Genomic DNA, 22,185 nt, shown 5'->3' on the forward strand with positions numbered 1-22,185 from the left:
ATACACACTAGCAGTACCAGTGCACTTTAATTACTTTTAATTACAAAGACTTCTTTAGATTTCATATTTGCTGGAATCAAGTCAGATCTGTTTCCAAAATCACATAGCTCATTGAACTTGAATTTAGCACACACGCCGCCTCTATTTAGACACTGATTTATGTCCTTTTTTCTTAACAAAGCACCTCATTAGACAAAACACATTGCTCGTGTTTTATCCAAGAGAACAAGTTAACTAACCAGCACATCTTTCTTATCTTCTATTTTCAAGAGGAAAGAGGTTGCAGGAGAAGCTGCCGATACCAGTGCTTTCCATTGCAGCCCCGCAGTTCCCGGTATCAGCAGTGTGTGCACAGCGATGCATGTGTAAATTAAGTGCCGAATCAGAAATGTCTGGTGTTTTCCCACGAGCGTTTAAACGTTCACCATATGCACAGCCATTTAAAATATTATGGTGAAAAAAGGTGTAATTCAGGACTCTTACGTTTTTTAAGAGGATGGTTGAGGGCTAGTATTGCCCACCAACATCTGAGGCTGCTCCGCTGACTCTGGCTTTACAGCCGATGGTCTGGTCCATGAGAATAAATTACCCATTGTACCCCACCGCCCCCCTTCTCCTTTATTTGCCTGGCGCCTTCATTCGAATTAGGCCGAAAATGTATTTCAACCAGCGCCCGATGGCCCCACTGCGATCAGTGGGCGGCCGGGGGGCTGCAGCTGGGAGCAGAATGCGGCGAGCGGCGCTGGCTGCCCGGCCCACCTCCACCGGCACCCGACACCTCCGCGCTCGCTGCTTCTCCCTCCAACACGCCCAACAGCGCCGGCGCTGGGGGTGCTTCTCGCCACGGCCTCCATGCAAGCGGTCTGGGCAGCGGGTTTTCGGGCAGCCCGCGGCCGAGCAGAACCCGCGGGCAGCGCCGCTCCCCTCCCCGCGGGCAGGCTCCCTACGCCGAGACGCCAGCGTCGGGGCTCCCGTCTCACCCACGCTGGCATCGCCACCTTTGTCTGTGTCAGCACCAAGAGCACCCGCTTTGATATTAAGCGCTAACTAGTCAACCTTGCATAGGCATGACCCACTGAGAAAAGATATCACTAACCTCATCTATAGCTTTCTTATAGCTCTGTGGGTAAAGGAAGAATAGTCAGCATCAGAGGAAACAGATCGGGACAGGAAAAAGCCAGAGGAAGGGCAAGCAGGTTAGAAATAAAATTAGAATTGTTAGCTCAACGCTGTGGAGTGTAGAGAAAAAAAAAAAAACATCATCAAAACATTAATACACATTAAAAAAGAGAAGCAGTGGAAATTAATTTCGTTATTAGGCTGACTCTGCAGTTTTAAGATACAAATGTCAACAGCATTAAATCAGGAGGAAACACTTCGGATGAGATTTTGCTCAGAATAATAAAAAGGGAGTGTACAGAGACCACTACCAGGTTTGCCTTTAAGCTGTGAAGGCTGTCGGGGGGCCGGTGGCCCAGCCTTCCCGGGCAGAGCGTCTCTCCGCCGGCCTGCCACAGGGGCACATGCAGCACGGAACACAACAATGTGCCATCGGCAACCGCCGTGCCCAAGCTAGCGAAGCCCTTAAGCATCTGCTTCACGTGAAAACGCAGGCTTAAGTGCTTTCCCCTAGACTTGGGCTCCTGATAAAAAGTCATGCACTCTCTTAAGCGTCCAAATCTCCCACGGGCTCTCGCCGTACCACCGCTTTCCAGTCTCTCTGCTGGAGGAGCGATGGTACTAGCCTCTTTTTTGGGGGTCCCCGCGGTTGTGCTACCGCACCGAAGGGAAATGTGGCCAAGCCGGCTGGCAACATTCCCACGGGAAATAATTTAAGACTCACAGCGGGTCGGCTCGGTCGCGTCACGTCCCTGTTGTCTTCCTGCTTTACCTTGGCGGGCTCGTGGGAGAGCACAGGGGACCCTTCGGGCTTGGCATTCCCTGGGCGAGAGGCAAGCAGAGAGAGTGGGGATTAAAATGCCGCCGAAAGTCCTCGCTGCATCCTGTCACCTGGGACACATGGGCGCGGGGGCTCCATCATCATTTGGCTTCTGCTGTCTCGAAAAGCCCTCCTGCTCCTCTCTGCTTGACTGTCGCTGCGACAAGTCTCCATCAATACAGCAACAGAAGCCATAACGCAGCCCAGCCTCCACTGACAGCCCTCTCGCAGCGTCACCACCCTTTTTTCTACTAAAGAAACAAATTCACTTTGCAAAAGAGCAGGGCATGTGATAAATTAAAAGCTCTGCAGCATCTGACATTGCTAGGACATTATTTGTCACTGGATTCCTCATTAGTAGCAACAAAACCAAACCAAGAAGGACAGTTGGTAATAAACTCCTTTTATTGACTACCTAGAGGAGTGATGATTTCAACAACAGACATGTCATCTTATGGCCAAGTCATAAAAAATTCAAAGCATGGAGGCAGCGTTTGTTTTAATGCGCTTCAGCCCTGGGGATTTATACTGCGGGGCTGTGCCAGAAATGCAGATATATGGGTTGTATGTGCTTTAGCAACTCTTACTGTGATTGAACGGGGCAATGGAATATTATTTAAGAGTGGCTCTAAGATGAGAGGAAACAATTCGGCTAGGAAGGTAAAGCCAGTGTCAGCAGGCTGCCTGGCGAAAGCATTTTAGAAAAAGCTTCTTACGGGCTAATTCACCCCTCTGCTCCCATCTCAGGCTTTGCACAAAGATGAAGCTCCAAAAAAAATTACTATATACCCACCAAAAGTGAAACACACTCCCAAAGAAACCATCACGGAAGAAGCAAGCTTGGGTCAATGAAGATAGGAGGCACACTGGTGGAATTTTTGTTTACCCTAAAGCACAACCCCCAGCCCCTCTTGTACAAGCTATCTGGCGCTGTGATGCCAAGTGCAGGAGCCGCACACGCTGCCGTGGGCATCCTCCACCGGCATCCAGGCAAAGGGGAGTGTCGGCACCTCTGTTTCCAAGGAGCCCAGCTGGTCAGAAATGATGAATCCCTCGGTTTTTTTTTAAATTTTTTTAAAAACACACATGAGATCACAGAGCTCTTGCCCTTCCTGCCTAACACGCAAGCCTCAGAAAGCGCTCCCGGTGCTAAGGGATGTTTTCAAGAACCTCACCTCTGACTCTGTTGCGCTCGCTGGAGCCAGCCTGGGAGCCAGGCTGGGACCCGCCCTGGGAGCTGGGCTGGGAACTGGGAGTGCTGGAGCTGGAGGAGCTGCCGCTGCTGGTCCTCTGCAGTGGGCTCTCCACGATGGGCTCCGTCCTCCTCAGGTCCGGGTTGCTGCAGGAGCACAAAGCAGAGGGGCACCATCAGCCGGCATCACACGCGCCTCTGGGGCTTCAGACCCTCCCCACGCTGACAGGGACAGCAGCAAAGGTGAGGAGCCACCTCCTCAGCTGGAGAAGACAGGGCTGAGGTCTTCTCTTCCGAAGCTATTGAGCCTGTAAGCCCCACTGAGGGACTATGGAGAAGTAGGCACCGACCATCTTCATGGGGGGTGCACCACAACCACAACAGAGGGCTGGCTAGAGAAGCCTTCCACTCTTATGTTGCCCAATCCAGCAAAAATTAAAAGATTCTTTGCTCATGACTCCCTTTCGGCCTGTAGATGTGCAATGCTGGAGTTACCTAATTAACCATCACTATTCATCACAAAAGCAGGAATTTGCAATTCGCTGTCAGACAGAGAAAGAAATATTTCAGTGAAGAAAGGATCTCAAGTTTGCAACAAGGCTGCAGGTCACTTTTGCCACTTATTCACACTTCCCAATTTTCATGGCTTCAATTCAAACTTGCATCAGCTATCCACCTTTCTTCCCTGATTTCTCTCACCCTTGTGAACATACATAAATCTAGAATAAAACGTGTCCTTGATACACAAAGGGTGACTAATATCTCTCTGAGTATCAGATGCCTTTAGGAAATTAATTCTTACTTGGCACTGAAATGACATCAGAAGACATGTTCACGCAGAGTTATGCAATTTCCTCTCATCAAATATTTCCGTTAAGCGATCTTATTATTCAAAGCCCGGTTAAAAATGTACAGAAAGCTTTCTCCATCAAGTCCAGTTAGGGCTTTGCATCCATAAAAGCGACGCGGTAGTAGCGCCCCATGACGCAACGCAATCGCACTCGCAGGCCGCACACACGAAGCGCAAGGTCTGCGGGGCGTGCACGGCGCGTCCACGATGGTGCAAATCGTGCAAAGGCCACTGCTGTTACAGGGTCGTCGGCGGAAGCGTTCCGGCGCTGCCCAGCAGGGATCGCATATAAAATCCCCGCCTAGCGTTACCTTACATTGACACGGGTGGGTATTTAAATGATGAGAGCCAGACAGTAACTTTCTGGGTGCAAGGAAATATCCCCTCGTTTGTTACAACAGGGTGACAAATAAAAGAAAGCATATCTTATTAATATTTACATTTATGCATGGGGGGAATCAAGAACCAATAGGAGAGGTCGTTGTTGTGGTTTAGGCCTGATTGGCAGCCACAATGCAGCAGCTCTCTCTCTTCCCCTCGTTAAGAAGGAAAATGGGAGAAATGTTACATTACTGTGAGAGAAATTAAATATGACATCATTTCACTGAATACTTAAGCTTAATGGACACGGTAGCATCCTAATCGCCTCCAGTTTTCATCAAACTGAAGGCCTCCAGCTCATGTTGCATGGCTGACGTGTCCTTAGCTAAAATTAACTCATGAAATGTATTTGCAAACTTGGGCAACTACTGTATTTACCTGAACTGACCAGGACTGAGACCAGGAGGCTGCAGGAAACACTGGGCAACCTTCAACGTGAATTCCAGAGTCCCATTATTCTTTTTACTTTTAATACCTCCACTTACTAGGACTATCCAGTCCAATATCCCTCTGCATTTTAAATTGTCCTTCAAGCAACAGCTAATTAAAAGAACAACATTTTCAAGAATTCAAAATGCTTCAGCCTTGAGCAATAAGGAAGGACAAACCATGGTATGAATGCTTTTTTCTCTAATTAAGAAAAAAAAAAAAAAAGAACAACGAACTCCCTTCCTCCTCCTGCTACCCCGCCAGCTACTCTAAGCTGCTGACTGCTTTACATGAGCTTGTTGATCCACGGTTGGGGCACTGAGCTGGAAAGAAGGACGTATGCTGAAACTGGTGATGGCACATGGCTATGATGTGCCCAGCGTTCGCTTTTTGTCCTTACCCTGAAAGGACAAGGCAGGAAGAAAAAAATCAAGGAGCTCTCTATCACGCGAGGCCACGTGGAACATGCATTTACCCCGAGATTCGCCGGTCCCATGTCTAGATCTGCCCACGATGCTCTGCAAACCAGAGCCAAGCTCTCGCATGACTAAGCCGTGTTTTCTCCATCCGGCCAGAAGCAGAGCCTGTCAACATCCCTGCTCGTTTTAAACACGCCCAGGGACAGCGCTGACACGGCAGAGATCGGGCTGCTGCTGTGGTGCAGGATCCTTCCTCCCTGCACGCTGCCATGCCAGAGAGCTGGATCTGGCTAAGCTAAAAGCCCCAGTCCTACAAAGCTGAAAGGAATTTAATCTTTGATCTATAGCTAAGGAAGACCTCACCAAGCTCTATCAGTGCCTGTCCCCCAGCACATTCCTTGCTCATTATCTGTGTAAAGCTGCTCTGAAGCGTAGGAAATGTATGGCATGTATCACCGAGATCTCCCCGCTGGCTTATATGGATCGCCTTATACACAAGAGGTGACACTGGGAGAACCAGAACATAATTCCACTAAAGGGAACGCCCAAATTCCCCGTCTGACCCCACAGCAGCAGACGCAGCATCCACAGGAATGCAATTCAGCCCAGGGAGCAAAGCCTCCAGGGACCCGCGCGCTCACAGCCTTCCGTGTCGGTACAAAACGCGAACGAATGCGAAAGCCCATCCCAGAGACAAGAGAAGCACTGCAAATCTCGTGCCGTTACCGGTCAGCAAAAGCAGGGCTAAACCCCAGCCCACGCTCAGGCTCCCCAGCTGGGCGATGCCAGCAGCAGCGCCGGCAGCAGCCCACGGGGATCGCTCCCACCCGGCCCCCTCGGTGTCCTGGGATGGCTCCCACCCGGCGTGTCCGTACCTTGCCCGAATGGGCTGGGAGCCCAGCCGGGGCCCCAGGGCGCTGCCGTTGCCCGGGGAGTTCTTCCTCGCCAGAGCAGGGGATATGGAAGTGGTTCGTTGAGGCACCTGGAAAAGAACGGAGACGTCTGCCGTCACCCCCCCCCGTCTGCCCCGCCGGGTCAGGCGGCCGTTTGCACATCTGAGGGATGGCCTTCCAGCACGGCCCATCCACTCGATTTACAATTGATTTCCCGCTGAGAGATAGGCAGTGTTTGCAGCAATTATGAAACACAAAGCACTCGTTTTTTCAGAAGGAATCCCCCAAGTGTGAGACAGAAATGAGCTCCAAAAGTGGGGTCAGGGATGCTCCTGGCAGAGGAGCCCCGAGCAGCGCACAGAGCAGCCCGGCTACCCTCAAACAGGGCATTTAAGTTTTTAAAAACGAACGTATGCCCGCACATATATATCAAATTTAAATCCAACAAGACCCAGAAAAATAATTTTTAAGGTAAAATTCAGACTGAAGTGCATTTCAGCAGCGTTTTTAGCATCTCTAGCTCAGATGTAACACGTGCCAGCGCAGGGGTGGTGTTGATCGGTGGACAAACACAAGGGTTGATCGTGGAAAGACCCGGATTGACCAACTCCTTCATTAAACACTACGACCTGCGTTGAGCTTCGGATGCTTCTGCTGGCAGGACGGCTCACCGCTGACGCTGCCAGCAGGACTCCAAAGCCCAGCGCAGCCTCCGGACGCTGCGGTGGGTGACCCTGGAGCCCTGCCTCGTCCCGGGAGCGCCGGCATCGCCGGGGGCTCCGGCAGGGCAGGGATGACGATACTCACCGTGCAATCCCCTTCCATCAGGTAACAGAGAGGCCGAGGGCTCGGAGGGATCAGCCAAAAAAAGTAATTTTTGAGAATAAACATGTAGTTACGTTAGGCGAGATAAAGAGATTTAGGGAGCGAGCGAGTTTTATATTCTGTAGCATTGCTAACTACAGCTCGTCTCATTAAAAAGCAATTTCCCTTTTGGGTAGGTTACTCTGCAGTCGGGACCTGGGGAGTTTTAACCTTCCTCTGAAGCATCCAGCTGTAAGCACTGGCAGAAACAAGACCCTGGACCACAGAGACAGCCGGCCCTGCCTCAGGGGGCAGTCCTTTCGTTCCCGCTTACAAACACATCAAACCCACTTCGGGCAGTAAAATGTGAAGTCAGACTCCTCATGGATATTACTGCCACACGACGGCCTTAAAAGTGACCTGGTGGGGATCCCTCCCACAGCCCCTGTTCCCTCAGCCAAGGGGAACCATACTCCACAGTGCTGGAAAACAGCTTTCTTCCAAGGAGCAGGCACTGTGGTCTCACTCCGTATCGCATCACTGTAGTTAAGGGATGCCTTTCTCAAAGGACTCAAGGCAAAAACCAACATTAAATTGCAAGGGTTTTTTCAAAATTAGGTGAAAACCAGGCAGCCACCCTCCTGCATTACTGAGGAGTGAAGCACACGAACAGCTCCAGGAGCTGTTGGCTTTCTTCTCCTCTTAGGTGAGTGCTGATGTCTCCTCTTGCTTGGTGGCAGCAGAAATAGGAACATTATTAACGCATAGCGACAGACCACCATAGGTCCCTTGCACATGGAGGCTTACCTGGTAGCTGGCATTTTGCTCTCAAAAGAGCAAGTCACTTATTCTGTTAATACATAGAAAAACTGCCTCTCAATCAGGGACAAATACCGCCTCACTGTCACTAATCAATTTGTAATCATTTTTTTCTGCTGTAAAAATCCTCCCAGGCTGAGCGCGGATTCACTGTAAGGGGAACTTTAATGGCCAAGTTATAATTCTTCCAAAACGAAGGTGTATAAACAACGCGATCGAAATACTGGTCCAGAGGAGTCTTAATTAAAAGAGGTACTGCCAAACGCTGCCAGATGTCAATGAATGTATAAAGCTGCTGGAGCCCTTACAAGTCTTCCATCAAGTATTGATTGCAACTGGAGGCACGGCACCAGACTAAAAAGTACCTGTCTTATTCAGTATGACAAATTTGATGTTCCTATAATTCTGTTTAAACAGAAGGTTGTTTTTTATCCTAGGCAGAAGGAGATGTTAATTTATTTTGGCCTCTGTCTGGGCTCGAGAATTTTCTTTGCTGGAGGGCAACAGTATTTCGCAGCGCTACGCGTGCACCCGAGAGCAGCTCCCAGCATCTTGTGCAAAACCTGCCTCGGGAAATGCAGCCCCCGGGCAGGTCCGTGCCCGCCACGGAGCCGCGGGGATGGGCTCGGTCCTGCCCACTCTGCTGTGCTGGAGGTGCTGAGCGCGGCACCAGCCCACGGGGGCTCAGCTCTGGGATCGCCTCTTTGACGTGCTGAAAGTGAGGAGCGATAGTGTTACCTTTGGTGGAATGTCTTCCTCCTGCCGTAACCAAGAACTTCGGTCAAACTTTTCAATGCGAGGGGGCAGAGGAGGGTTTTCTGAGGTGGGGTCCGAGTTCTGCCTTGGCATCTCAGTGCGGTGAGAGGTCACCGTCAGAGCCTCCTGAAACCCAGCCAGTCCCTTTGCAGGCTGTTCATGCAGTGACTGAGACCCAGACAAGGAGCTTCCTTGGGATTTCACAGTGACCAGATGTGGAATCTAAGCACCAAGTCAAAACAGAACTATCAGTACAAAATGGAAAAAAAAAAAAAAAAAAAAAGGAAAAACAACAACAACAAAAAAAAAGGAATAAAAAATTTAAAAATTTGATTAAAAAAAAAATATTTGATTAGCACTTCGGATGCACTAAAAAGCCCCCTCGGTTTGCGATCAGCACTGCCTTGGGTTCAGGAACTTCTGACTTACATCACTTCAACGCACGATCTATTAAAAATCACGCTCGCACAGCTCAGCCTTTTAAAATCAGGCACGGTCACGCTCCAGCCCTGGCCGCTGCTGCGTGCGCACGGTGGCCCGGCTCGCGCCGACGGCCCCGCGCCCATCTGTGGGTACCACCCCAGGAGCGGGGGGGCTGGCTGCTCCCTCCTGCCAGCTCCCGCGCACACCGTGCCCGCCCCGGGCTCTGCCTGCTGCTGGCTGCGCCTCCAGCTCCAACCCCTGCACCTCTGAAGTCGTGCTAATGAGGTTTGGCACGGATTTTCCCCTGTTAAAAATGGAAAGGAGGGAAGAAAAAAAAAAAAAAAAAAAAAAAAAAAAGGAGGAGGGAAACGATAACAAATAAATAAATAATAATAATAATAAAAAAAATCATCAGGAATTCTGAGGCATAGATGGCTTAAAAAAAAAAATATCTTGAGGCATGAGTTTCTATGGGTCTGGGTGGCCCCTAACCCATGGATCAGCCCCATTGATCTAAAGGTTATGAGTGAAAGGAATACTGACATCTGTTGTGGGAAATCTGAGAAATTCACCAAGTTAGAGCTGGTGAAATCAGAGCCTCTTCCCAGGACCCTGTGAAGCTGCGTTTTTTTGATACAGCTGGGTTGCAGCTTTTATTCAATATTTCTACACACATGTCTATGTACACATGTACATGGATCATGTATATATGTGTATGCATGCATACATTTACATGGGTCTCTGGGTTTCAAGCAACTTTTTCATTAGTATTTTACTAGACTAAAATAGCCTTCATAGCTGTTGACTATATAGGTCACCAAAAAGGTCACTGAAAAATATTTGGTCTACCAGAGAGATTACAGAGAAGTGGGGTTTTACCCAACACATATAGACCACGTACACTGGCCAAAAAAGAGTTGTATGTGTAAGGGCTCTCCTGCTTGTATTTTGTTTAAAGCTGGCATCGTACTGCTGTCCTACAGGTGCACATACCGCAGGCGGGTGGCACTTAGTTGGCACATTTTCCCGTGGAAAGCCCCGCTGGACTCGGAGCAAAGCTCTGTATTTCCCTCGGAAATCCCCGCTGGAGCCTGTGGATCTGGGGGAGCAATTCCAGAGGCTGGGCCAGAGGCACCACCGACACTCCTACAGCTTTCGGTGGCAGAGTACTTACAGACCCCATGGCGGGGAGGAACTTTGAAAATAACCATGTCCCTCCTCTGTGATGGTCATGGTGATCTATGCCCTCTCCAGATGTGTTTGTGAGTGATGTCAACTCAATGGAAAACCAAAACAAAACCTTCAAGTAAAGCGGCAAAGAAAGCAAAACCTCTTTCTGATGATCCTCAGCATCAAAGCGTCCCGGGTCTTTTTGTACCAGGCGCTGTGGTTTTAGTCCTTTACATAAACCAGATCCAAAGAGGACCAGAGAAACTGCTGCACTGGACCAGACCAGCGGTTCCTCTCGGTCCTCCAGCTTGTTTCTGGCAGTAACCAGTGCCGTGATGCTTCAAAGGAAGGTATAAACCAGTGTGATGTATCTAACACATGGAGGTGACAAGAGGAATTCACTCATGGATGTAGATGCTGCTCTTACTCACAAATATGCTTAAGGCTGAGAAACCAGGGAGCAAGACACTATTTCCCTTTAATCCGCTTTTTCTTGTTACCTTACCAGCACCCCCAGCATCCTGGCCCGGGTAGCAGAGCCTACGGGGGGGCACCATTACCTGCGGGTCCACGGGTCGGAGCAGGGGTGGGGTCCGGGCCGGCTGCACACCGCTAATGCTGAAAGACTCCGACCGAGGAGGCAGGTTGGGATCCGAAATCCTGTTGGCCACTTTATGGGGCATGGCCGGCGAGCTCTGGCGATTGAGCCGGGAGCGCTCCTCCACCTGCGGCGAGACGGGGAGAGCGGGTGAACGGCCCATGAAAGGCCATTTCCAACCGAAAACCAAGGTGTGCATATACGTGTGTCTGTACAGGAAGCTCTTTTCTCTTTAGGTATATCGTATGATCATGAAATCCAAGTTTCCCAGCAGACTGTGCAGTAAGTGCATTTTAAAGACACTGAAAGGACTATTTGTATCTACGCGCATCATTCATTTCTGAATATGGAATGGAAAAAAAAAAGAAAAGGCAACATGCCCCGGCGAGGTGTTTCTAGAAGATGACTCCTGAGAAGCTCTTGCTTCTTCTCAAATGCATCTTTAAGCAAGGGGACCCTTTTCCTTCAGTACTATAAACACCACAAGGAGTGCTTTTGTTTGATCTGAATAAAAGAATAAACATGGCAGCCAGAAAACAGCTGGCTTCGACCTAGATTTAGTGAGCCCGGCACCTTGTCACATATGGAAGGGGAAAAATCTCTATTACTGATAGAGATATAAACCCAAAGCCCACTGCTTTCAGTGGCTCTTGATTGAAATACAGGGGTTTCAGTTAACCCAGACATACGTGCAATCTGCGTGCTCCTGCAGTGAGATTGTATGCATTGATAGTCACGCAGCATATGCTATGCAGAATCTTTTCATACCTCAAGATCTGATGTGGATTTTCATTTACATGTTAAATACTCTTAGCATGTCTTGATTCCACCATGTACAATGTCATGCTAAAAGGCAGTCTTTAAGACAAGATTGCCTGGAAAGAACCACAGCTCTTCTTTAAGTAAATAAATACTCATGAAACAGAAGAGCCATTATATTAATAAAAATGAATCTTTTCCTTGTTCAGATACTGAGCAAGAGTCAGATAAAATTTAGGTTGGAGACTTGTGTTACGGATTTTTTCCTCTCTAGTTCATGAAGGACCACTCGGGCCTCTTCTGTGTCCTAAGATGTTGTCACAACTCCCCCAGGCACTGCCCACCGGCTAGCAGAGGCCGGGCAGAGCTCAGTTCAGCGATGCCCACAGGAGCGGACGCAAGGATGGGAAGGAGAACTCCTTCTGAACAAGGGAGCAGCAGCAGGAGCGCTGGGTCGCAGGCCTGGCCCAGCACATCCCCTCTGAGCCAAACCCTGGCAGGAACGACAGCAGGCAGAGACAGTGCTGCTGCCGAGTCTTCTGGCGGTTTGCAGGTGCTCTCCGGCACGCTGCCAAGCCGTAACATGCAACTAATTATGGAGGCCTTCAAAGATTGCATGGAGGAGAAGGCAGGAGAGTGATGAAATGGGGATGTCTGTGTATCGGGAGGGAGAAAGGTGCTTGGCTTCCCACCGCCAGCATCTCCTCTCTAGCACTTTGTTGCACCAGCACGGCAGAGGATGCTCTTGGGACTCTCCAGCTGTACTCTGTGGAGCCTTCCTGACTCCACCATTAGGCAGAGAGGAGGAAAAAGCAGCAAAACCCTGCAGGAATTCATCACTGCTTTGGTTCAAACCATCTCTAATTGAACTCAAGATTCCCCTCAAACAGGAAACATCCTTAGCAGCTTCTGTGCAGGTCCCTGTGGAAGGCTGCTAATGTTTTAATACATCACTTCAAAGCGAGAGAAGGATAAAAGCCCCGGGGACCTAAGGAGGAGCTGGCATGCGCGTTGGCTGCTGCAGAGAACAGAGTGGCTCGTGACGCACAGCCGAGCCCCTGGGAGGCTCTGAGCTGTGGGAAAGCACCACAGAACCTGGCCACCGCGCCGAAAATGTCCGATTAAACCTGTCCCCTCCTTTACGCGTGGTCACGTATGGCATGTGTCTGCCCAAACCCCTCCTTCAGCTGACCAAGCCGCTTTGTCACTCAGAAAGTCAGACCTGGCTATCCACACCACTTTGTTTAGCAAACACTGGTCCATAGCAGAAGAGTGAGTAATGGAGAGAGCTGCTGATTACAGTACTGCTGCTTAGAGTGTGAATGCCACGTTCCTGGCTGGATCATCAGATGTCTGAAAAGGCCCAGCTAGTCCTTGATTATAAGAAGAGCTGTGCCTGGGTAAACAGGACAGGTCTGGGACAGCACCCAAGCTATATCCCAAGTCAGCTTCCAGTGGATAACCCTTCACTCACAAGAAGATGAGTAGAAGGGACAGCAGATGGGGATGTGCATCCCATCCACGCACGTTGGCAGGACTACTTGATCAGACTGTTTTGTTTAGCATTAAAAAAAAAAAAAAAAAAAGGATGAGAAATCCTTGACTGTGCTCCGGGGAAGCTAGGAAAGATGCAGTACCACCTGGTTCCTAACCCAGAGTTTTTTCTTCACCAGCAGGCCAGTCCCTTAACAAGGGGACGCAGGGACACAAGCACAACGAGAGCAGCCACAGCCTCAGCTTTATGCTTCACTGCACGTCTGCAGGGACCTGAAGTCACCCTGTCGAGATGAGTGAGGTGGGAAAATAAGTGCATAAAGGAGAGGTATGAAAAGCAGAGCGGGGCATGGCATGAGGAGAACTCAGCTGTGGCGATCAAGCTCCTGAGAGAGAAGGCTTGAGACCAAAGAGCATAAAAACAAGGACAGTTTAGGATATCTTGTAAAATCCTCAGCAAATACCCCAATAAACAATGCAGAGCCTCCAGAAATTGTAGGCGGAGCATGAGACTTGCCTTTTCCTTGTTCCCAAAGGAAAATGAAGTCTCAGTATTTCTGTTAAATTAGCATGCATGGGTTGGGTATGGAAATTGCTAAACTATGGCAAGAACTGTGGTAGGCTGATTAAGTATTAGTGCAAGTCTATCTGTATAGCCAGCAAAGATGATGCTTCAAAATATTTCCTAGAATAGAAATATACTGAAGTACCATCCTTGCTTCAGTTGTGCTAAAAGTGGGACTATGCAGTAGATAAAACAGGGGATGGAGGCAAGAGGAGTAGTTTTGGGAAGTTCCCACGGGTGTTGTGTCAGGGCAGTACATCAAACTACCGCTCCCCAAGAGCGGAAAGATGTCACAGTGGCTGCTTTGAGTATTTCATTAGAAACCAGGCAGAGCGACACAGGTAAAGAATAAGTGGTTCGGACAGCTAATTGGTGGGAGCTGGAGATGTTTCCCAACAACAGGAAACCTCACCTTCCCTGTGAATTCAGCAAAGGGTATGAGGCCACATTCTGGTGCTCATATTCACGTACAGTTCCCAATGCCCTGCTTCCAGTGATGGCATCAAAAAAAGATGCTCCCCCCATGGAACAGAAGAAATAGGCCTTTGTGTTTGAAATGGAAAGTTAAATCCAGCACCTTTTCTCCTTCACCCTAGATAGAGAATAAGATTCCTTTTTATATAGCTTTGTTACAGTTTTGAAGACAATGCCAGGGGCACTAATGTTCCAGAGGATTTATTTAAAACCAGACAATGAAAGACAGAGTTTACTCCCTTTTTCCTGCCTGCTACATACTCTCAGCACTTCTGCAGATGGACAAGAGAGACCCAATTCTGCACAAAGCCGCAGAGGCACCGCCCAGGTGGAAGCCTCTCCTGCCAGAGGCAGCTCAGCACATCTGGAACGTCTCGTCTGCAGACCCACTTACCAAACCTTCTTCCACTGGAAGGGCTGGAGTGTGATGCTGCAACTTCATGAAAATACATCATCTGGCTCATCGCCACCAAAAGATTCTGAAGACTAAATTGGAAGGGAATGAAGGAGAAACCCAAGGGTATAAGGAGGTGAAAAGGGTTTTTGACTCCCACATCTATCTCTGTGATGGTTTAGAAAGGCTAAGAGCTGTTTATGTTATTAGTCTTTGCTTAGCAATGGACAGCTGATTGAACTTCTTGAGCATCTGATGCTTGGAAGTATTGTGGATGCAGCTGAGTGCTGTCAAGAGGAAAGACCATGAGACAGCTATGTGTTGGATGCACACCACATCTCTGCCAGGACTAAAGGATGTCAGACATCTGGCAGTAGAGCAGTGATCCTACTTAGTAGGAAGAATAGGCGAGTTATTGAAAAAACCTTTCTTCCCAGGAGTAGGTTACAAAATTAAACCAACTAAACACAAAGAACTTTAGGAGAAGTAATAGCAAGAGTGGGCACCAGTGTTACTGGAGCCACCACAAAGAGATTTAGAAGAAAGAGTTTGCACATGATCCTGAAACTGCACTGCAGACAATATATGCATGTCTTCATCTCTTCAAGACTATTCAGACAGGCAATAATTATTAATATTCAAGGTCTCACAACTGTTACAACAATTCCTTCTTTTTGCTGGAGAGAAAAAGAAGACCGGCAATGTGGCTTGCCTTCCTGAAAATCATGAAAGAGCAGCAACCCCCAGAAATACAGCATGGGAGGAAAAGCCATCTGATTTGTGTTTGACTAAGGGGAACTGAATGAATGCTCAGGAAGGAACCCTGCTACAGCCATGCTCTGCATTCGCCCCTGACCCACAGCAGACCCGCGGACATGCCAGGAAGGAGCATCAGGAGCCCTTGGCATGTCCACAAGTCCCCAGCTACGGCTGAACTCCTCCAGGAGGGCTCCCCATCCTCCTCCTCGCACGCCCTCATGGAAGAACCACCTTCCTCCACTCTCTCTGCTTGCACAACCGTACACGCAGACGCACAGGCGTCGCATCCAACTGGGAGCATTTCCAGCACAGCTAATGGCATCTGCTGGAGGCCGACCCAGCAGAGCACAATCTGCTGTATGCATTTCGGACCGCCCCACGCGCCCAGCCCTGCGGAAGCAGACAAGCACCACCACGCTCCTCGCTCTCGCCCACCTCCTTGGCCCACGCTGGTTTCTCGCTGGCATTTATCCCTTCTTTGTAATGGTAGAGGGGTTTCTTCTCTGCCGGCCTCTGGTCCTGCCGCTGCTGCTGCTGCTGCTGCTGCAGGGAGACCAGGTAGTCCCGTTCCTGCTGGAGCTGCCTCTGCAGCCTCTCCGCTTGCCGCTGCTCCTCCAGCTGCTTGCGCTTATACTCCTACCCAGAAGAAAACACAGTGACACGGGTGCCCGGCCAGCCTGCAAACTGCAGGTTTATCTGTTTGGGTGGAAAACAGGGCCTGAGTATCTGAAAGGCTGTTTTCTGGCAAAGCTCATTGATTTGAAAGACTTTGGGGACTGAGCTGTAAAGCATCCCGGAGGAGAGACAGTTGGGAGGACAGAGCCAACAAATTCAGAGTTGTGACCCCGGCATCAGCATTTTGCAGCCGGTCAACTGCCCTGTCTGCTGGGAATGGGGGTGCGGGCACTGCCTCGCCAGGGAAACCCTGAGAGACGCCCCGAGGGCTGACATCTGCTTAGGAGTTACCACTGACTTTGCCCAGATTTTTCTGGATGGGAAGAACAAAGGATCAATTTGATGAGGTGCCAAACATCACCAGCTCAGAAAAAAAATCAACTGATGCCAGCTCCTCTGTAGGACTTTCTCATTGTTCGTGGGAGGGGCCATACAGCAGAGCCAACTGTGTGATCTTTCTGAATCCCTACGGCTCTATGAGGTTTAATGAGTAAGTAATTTTGAAATGGCCTTTATAAAAGGCAAGGGCTTGCGTGAGGGCTTTTCTTTCTCCCTAAATAAAATTAATAGCAAGAGCGAAAAAGAATAATCCCTGTGGATTAAAAGAAAATGCAGCAAGGGTAACAGCTACCAGTATTAAAAAGGGTAACTCAAAACCAAATCAATTAGGAAAATAAAAGGACATCTAGAATGCAAACAGCACAAGAGGGAATGTACAGCGGTCCTGCGAGGAAATGAAAACGAAAACCTTCACTCGAAATAAGAAAACCCACATGGCAGGGTGAGTTTTCTGGGTGCAGGCACGTGACAGCTCGACCACACTCCCAGCATGCTGCAAAGAGCCTTCAGAATGCCATGGCAGCCAAGGGGGCTGCTCCCCTCACGCAGGCACAAGCACTCCGATGCCGCGGAAGGGATGCAGCCAGCCCGAAGCGGCGGCGGGGGAATCGAGGCATGCTCGTGGCCACGGTGTCCCCCACGCCTCGGCGTGGCAGCAGGCACTCGGGGGGACACGGGGCGGGGGGGGGGGCACATGCGGACGCGACACGGGCAGAAAGCGGCAAGCGTGGCCGGGGCCTCCCATTTACCAGAAGTAGCGCTTGCTCCTGCAACAACTGCTGCTGCAGGATCTCTAACTGTCTCTGCTCCTCCTCTAACTGTCGCCTGATGTACTCCTGGAGGCATGGGCAGCAAGGATCAAAGGAAAAAGAGAGAGAAGGTAAAAGAACCAGTATTTCCCAAGAGGAAGGAGAACCAAGCGGGCACCCACACCCACCCGGTCTGAGAGCCGGCACGGACCAGCCCGGGCACCCTCCGTCCCGGCCCAAAGAGCCCTGGGTGTCCACCACTCTGCAGGAGATCTTAGAGGGCAAAGAGCGAAAACCACTGGGAAATGGCAAACATTAACTGGGGACACCACAAAACCCCGCCCCGGGAACAAGCGGGTGGGAAAAACCTGCATCAAGTGTCTCCACACCAGCGGGCCAGCAAGTGGATCCACACGGAAATAAATGACGGCAGTGGAAAGCGACACACGCGGCGTTAACAATTAAGCAATTTGCTTTCAAGTAGCAAAAAAAATATGAGTGTTTACAAGGAAATCTTTGATTAGAGGAAGAGGAATCTGTGACCAAGGTAATTGCCCTGCTCCTGCTGGGTTACCTGCTCGTGCTCTGCGCGCCGCCGCTCCTCCTCCCGCCGCATCTGCTCCTCGTAGTGCCGCCGCTGCTCCCGCTCCTGCTGCTTCCGCAGCTCCTTCTCCCGCCTCTGCTGCTGTGGGGGCAAGAGGCACAGGTCAGCACCCCCACCCCTCTCCCTGGGAGGCCAACGTCCTTCTCCTCACCATTTTCGGGCAGCCACCTCGCCCAGCAAGGCTCCCGCCCACTCGAGGAGATGCCTGGCCAGCAGGCAGGTCTGTTTGGGTGGCAGAGGGGCTTGTCGATCCCACCCCCACCCTCACTTTGGTGCCTGGCACCGGTTACGGAGAACCCACCGCATCCTCCCGGCCAGCACGGGACCACCCACGCGACCCCACTTCTTCTCCCACTTGCAGATGAAGCCCTGGGGGCAGCGCACGGCCCCCACTTACCAGCGTGCCCACCCAGTGGGTTCATCAGGCCTCAGACACCCGGGAGCTGCACGAGCCCATCGCTTACGGGGAACTCGTATCTCAGTCCCAAACCCACCTGGGAGGATGAGGGAGGGCGCTGGGGGAGCTACTGCCTGCTGAGAGGGTAACGCAGCCCTCTTCATGTTTGCTGAGACCAGAAGCTAACACAGAAGACCCAAAATCCAAGGGTTTTTCCTTTACAAAAACAAAACGAGGAGGTTGTCGGGGCTTCCATTGCTGTCCCCAGGCCCCAGCCCCCCAGGTCACACCCCTGCTTGCTCAGGTCTGCAGCATCTCTGCTGAGAGCAATCGAGGGCATTTTGGGGGGGATGATGACCTACAGCCTGCCGTGAGCCATCCAGGGTGCCCTGGGCACGCGGGTGACACCCGCAGCCCCCACACCCCCTGCTTTTAACCCAGCATAACTCCTCCAGCTACCCCAGCCCCCCCCCTCTCCCCATGGAAGGGAGCAGGGGCTCGCAGCAAGCTGCTGCAATGCTCTGCCCGGGAGCCCCGCGGCCGGCACATCGCCAGAGGGCACTCAAATGCCAATATTGGCTAGCAGGGCTCTGCAGCCTGCCAGAACTCCATTATGCGCCGGGTGCAGCAACATCCGCGCAGCGCCAGCGGGGAGGCAACCTGCTGAAGCATAAAGCTGGTCCTTTTTTCTCCCCCCCTTTTTTTTTTTTACTTTTCTTTTTTTTTTTTTTTCCCCCCCGTTGCTGACACACAGCAGCAGAGCAGACCGCAGTGGCGAGGCAGGCACTGGAGGGGTTGGCACCGCCGCGCATTCGCTAAATCACGTGGAGGGCTGGAGGCAGCAGCTGACTACGGTGGCTCTGCCCAAGGAGCCGGCTGAGCTATCGGGAGACAAAGATGCATCTGCTTTAAACTGCTGCTCTGCAATAAACCTGCACTGTACGTACAGATGGACTTGAAATCTATATATATCTATATAGGTATCTTCTATATAGATACCTATCTAAAGAGGCATTATATAGATCTATCCCTAAAACAGAAATCTAATACAATAGATCCATTTTTAATATATATATTTATAATAGGTATCTAGTAGATTTACTCTATTAGGTATCTATTATAGATATTATAATTCTATCCTATATCTCTTCTATGTTCTATATTCTATTTTACATTCTACTCTATATTCTATTATATACCTCTATCTCTCTCTCTAAAAAATCTAAAACAGAAATCTAATACAATAGATCCATTTTTAATATATATATATTTATAATAGGTATCTAGTAGATTTACTCTATTAGGTATCTATTATAGATATTATAATTCTATCCTATATCTCTTCTATGTTCTATATTCTATTTTACATTCTACTCTATATTCTATTATATACCTCTATTTCTCTATCTATCTCTCTAGAAGCAGATCTCTATAGATATCTTTACAGATTGATAGCTATAAAGATAGATCTATAAATAAGATATATAGATATTTTAACAAACATTTAAAGACCCCCCTCCTCCACATTTCAATACAGGGAGGAGCCACCGCCCGTCTTGCTGCTGCCTCCTCACCCACAGGTGACATCCACAGCCGCCCTGCGCAGGGACTCTGATGATTTCTCCTCTAGCTGAACCTCGGAGCTGCAGCACAGCTTTAGTGCCACCTATAGCCATATTTATCAGTGCTGTCCCACTCGCCTCAGGGGAGGAAAATCACAATCCAACCTGAAATAACCTGCCAGCTCCAGACTCCGGCGTGTCCCACGCCAGGCGCAGTCACTCGCACTGCCCACGTAAGCCGGGGATGCATGTGTTACTCCACGCGTACGCCTGTCCTCGCTGAGCGCAACGCAAACGTAGGGCTGGCTGTTAGTAGTTTTTTGAACTCTGTGCTAGAAATTGCAGAGGGTATGTCACCGGGACACGGAAATTCTGCAGCAGTAACGGTCACACAGGGCACTTCTTGGCTTTGCCGGCACTCCCTGACCTCCTCAGATGAGCGCTGTCGGTGATGGTCACTGTTCCCATGCACTCAGGAGCACACATCTTTTGACTAAAGGGTAGAATAAATGTCACCCTGAGCTTCCAATCACAGTGTACATCACACTGGTTTTGGGGTGGCTTTTAATGTTTTTTTTTTTTGTTTTGTTTTGCTTTGTTTTTTTTTAGTTAAAATGGCATGCTGCTGAACAAAGCACATAATGCTTGTGTGGGCTGGGTTTGGCTGGCAGGACGCAAGGCCCTGAATGCCACAGTTATTTCTTAAATAAAAATCACCCAATTGGTCTTTTTTTTTTTTCCAATCCAGCAGGCAAACAAAGCCAAACCTCTCCAAGGAAGGAGACAAAAGCATTTTTCCCAGGCAGGAAGCAGCATACCACCATCTTTCCAGAGTACCATGTGGCCAGCAGCCCCAGCAAGCTTGCCCCACTTCTGGTCTCTCTCCTGCAATGCAGCATCTAACCACCAGCCTCCTCCACACCCAAAAGCCTATTTAACCCCAGGAACTGGGAATTAAGTCCCTCCACCCGGCACAGTTTTCTTCCAAAGCCAGGCCTGATGCTCTTCAGGATGTTTAAAAGATCTCTGCACCCTGCTGTAGCTGAGCTCTTCAGGCTGAGGCTGGGGGCGGGATGCAATATATTTACATTTATCAAAGCCAGGAGTATGGTGCTTCCCTCCAGCTCAGCAGCAGTTTTGTCAGGTCACATTATAAGCAAGTCATTTGCCACGGTTGCATTATGAACACCTTCAGCTAAACACCGCATCGCTGCCTCAGCAGCGCGGGGCTGAATCGGCGGTGGCAGAGCCTTCGGCAGCTGGCAAACATCTGGAGAGGACCTGGCGCTGCAGTGGGCAAAGCCTCCAGCAACGACCCCGCCTCCTCTCCAGCTCTGCTCACGCTGGTGCCGGGATGATGGGAACCCTGTTTAAAGTAGGGATTGAGCTCGGTGAGATGCAGCTGAGAGCTGCATGTAGAAAGAACGAAGTGAAAAAAAAAAAAAAAAAAAAAAAAAAGGAAAGATTCAAAGATCTTTTTTATTTGCCTCCTTTTCTCCTTTTCTCTGTTTTCTGTCCTCCCTCTCCCAGTGCAGCTGCGCACTTCCCACATTTCTCCAAGCCTGAAACTACTGTGTGTATTTACATTATCCAGATCTATTATTCATGCAAGGCAAGAGTGCCAATTAATTAGGACTGCATTTATATAACTCTGCAGGTAAAGCTGTACGTAGCGGCTTGTAAGCCGGAATGGGATCTTATTTGCGCTGCGCTAGAAATGACAGGCTTTAAATATTGATGAGGGAAGACACATGAAGGCAAAACCTCTGGTGGAAAGACCCTTGGAGGCCTGGCATGAAACAAGGACTTCAAAGGAGCAAGCTCAGTTTGCTAGATCAGACGCATCCAGGCCTACGAGCGATTGGAGCTGCAGCCACCCTAAGAACCCAGTAAGCTTGGAGAGGCACCGACACTTGCAAGAGGCTCCTGGAAACCTTGGCTGCTGCTCCCAAATACGAGCACAAGCCAGGGAAGAAGCGGAAGGGGAATTCCAAGAGACAAACGAAAACAAATATTCTAGGTGGTTGCGTTGTGGTGACAGGCTCATTTATCTGAGCCACCAGGGAAAGAGTGACTGTGGCTGGAACATCATCTTTCCTGACACACCAAGCACTGGAGCATGGCGCGGGACTTCCCAGTGGTAGAGAAACTGGGTCAGAACTTCCCACCATGGCAAATGGGGATCTGACACACTGTGAACCGTCACAGGAGCTCTGAGTTGGGATCATCACGAAAGGATGCTCCATGCAGGAAAAGGCTCATCACGAAAGGATGCTCCATGCAGGAAAAGGCTCATCACAAAAGGATGCTCCATGCAGGAAAAGGCTCATCACGAAAGGATGCTCCATGCAGGAAAAGGCTCATCACGAAAGGATGCTCCATGCAGGAAAAAGCTCATGCTTCAGAAACTGAGTTCTACATGCTTTCTAACCAAAGAAAAACTAGAGAGACGTAAGGCTTAGCCCATGCCTGCACTGCAGGAGCTGCTGTAATGCAGTTCTCCTTGGAAATGGGTGCAAGACTGCTGCTGGGACCGCTGCAGTGCCCCACGTACCCACAGTGCTGCGAGGAGGTTGTCATCTTAATGAAAATGTTCCTGCAAGCTATATGACAGCTGCATATGCAGAAGAAAATAACAACCTCCATTTTAGCTAACCTAAGTTTATCTACAAGTAATTTATGGAATTTTTTTGCATCGCTTTATAAGAGCTTCCAGTAGACGGTCTTCTGCTGGTTAACAT

The 22,185-nt window shown here is 49.8% G+C and overlaps 1 protein-coding gene across 10 annotated transcripts in view; it reads right to left on the reverse strand.

Moving 5' to 3' along the window:
* Nucleotides 1-22,185, reverse strand: part of TNIK (TRAF2 and NCK interacting kinase) — a 165,071-nt gene that overhangs the window by 23,190 nt on the left and 119,696 nt on the right. For 4 of the 10 annotated variants that reach the window (XM_042799501.1, XM_042799525.1, XM_042799486.1 and 1 more), the window contains exons 13-21: nucleotides 17,456-17,566; nucleotides 16,882-16,968; nucleotides 15,554-15,754; nucleotides 10,636-10,800; nucleotides 8,465-8,704; nucleotides 6,086-6,192; nucleotides 3,115-3,278; nucleotides 1,844-1,941; nucleotides 1,097-1,120 (exon numbers count right to left, since the gene is read on the reverse strand). In XM_042799501.1, the coding sequence (XP_042655435.1) occupies nucleotides 1,097-1,120; nucleotides 1,844-1,941; nucleotides 3,115-3,278; nucleotides 6,086-6,192; nucleotides 8,465-8,704; nucleotides 10,636-10,800; nucleotides 15,554-15,754; nucleotides 16,882-16,968; nucleotides 17,456-17,566 (1,197 nt within the window). The remainder of the gene's footprint in view (nucleotides 1-1,096; nucleotides 1,121-1,843; nucleotides 1,942-3,114; nucleotides 3,279-6,085; nucleotides 6,193-8,464; nucleotides 8,705-10,635; nucleotides 10,801-15,553; nucleotides 15,755-16,881; nucleotides 16,969-17,455; nucleotides 17,567-22,185) is intronic. The other 6 variants (XM_042799509.1, XM_042799507.1, XM_042799493.1 and 3 more) reach the window with 5 other exon arrangements.

Source organism: Tyto alba, unplaced genomic scaffold (genome assembly GCF_018691265.1).
Source record: "Tyto alba isolate M040663 unplaced genomic scaffold, T.alba_DEE_v4.0 Super-Scaffold_10, whole genome shotgun sequence".
Lineage (NCBI taxonomy): Eukaryota > Metazoa > Chordata > Aves > Strigiformes > Tytonidae > Tyto > Tyto alba.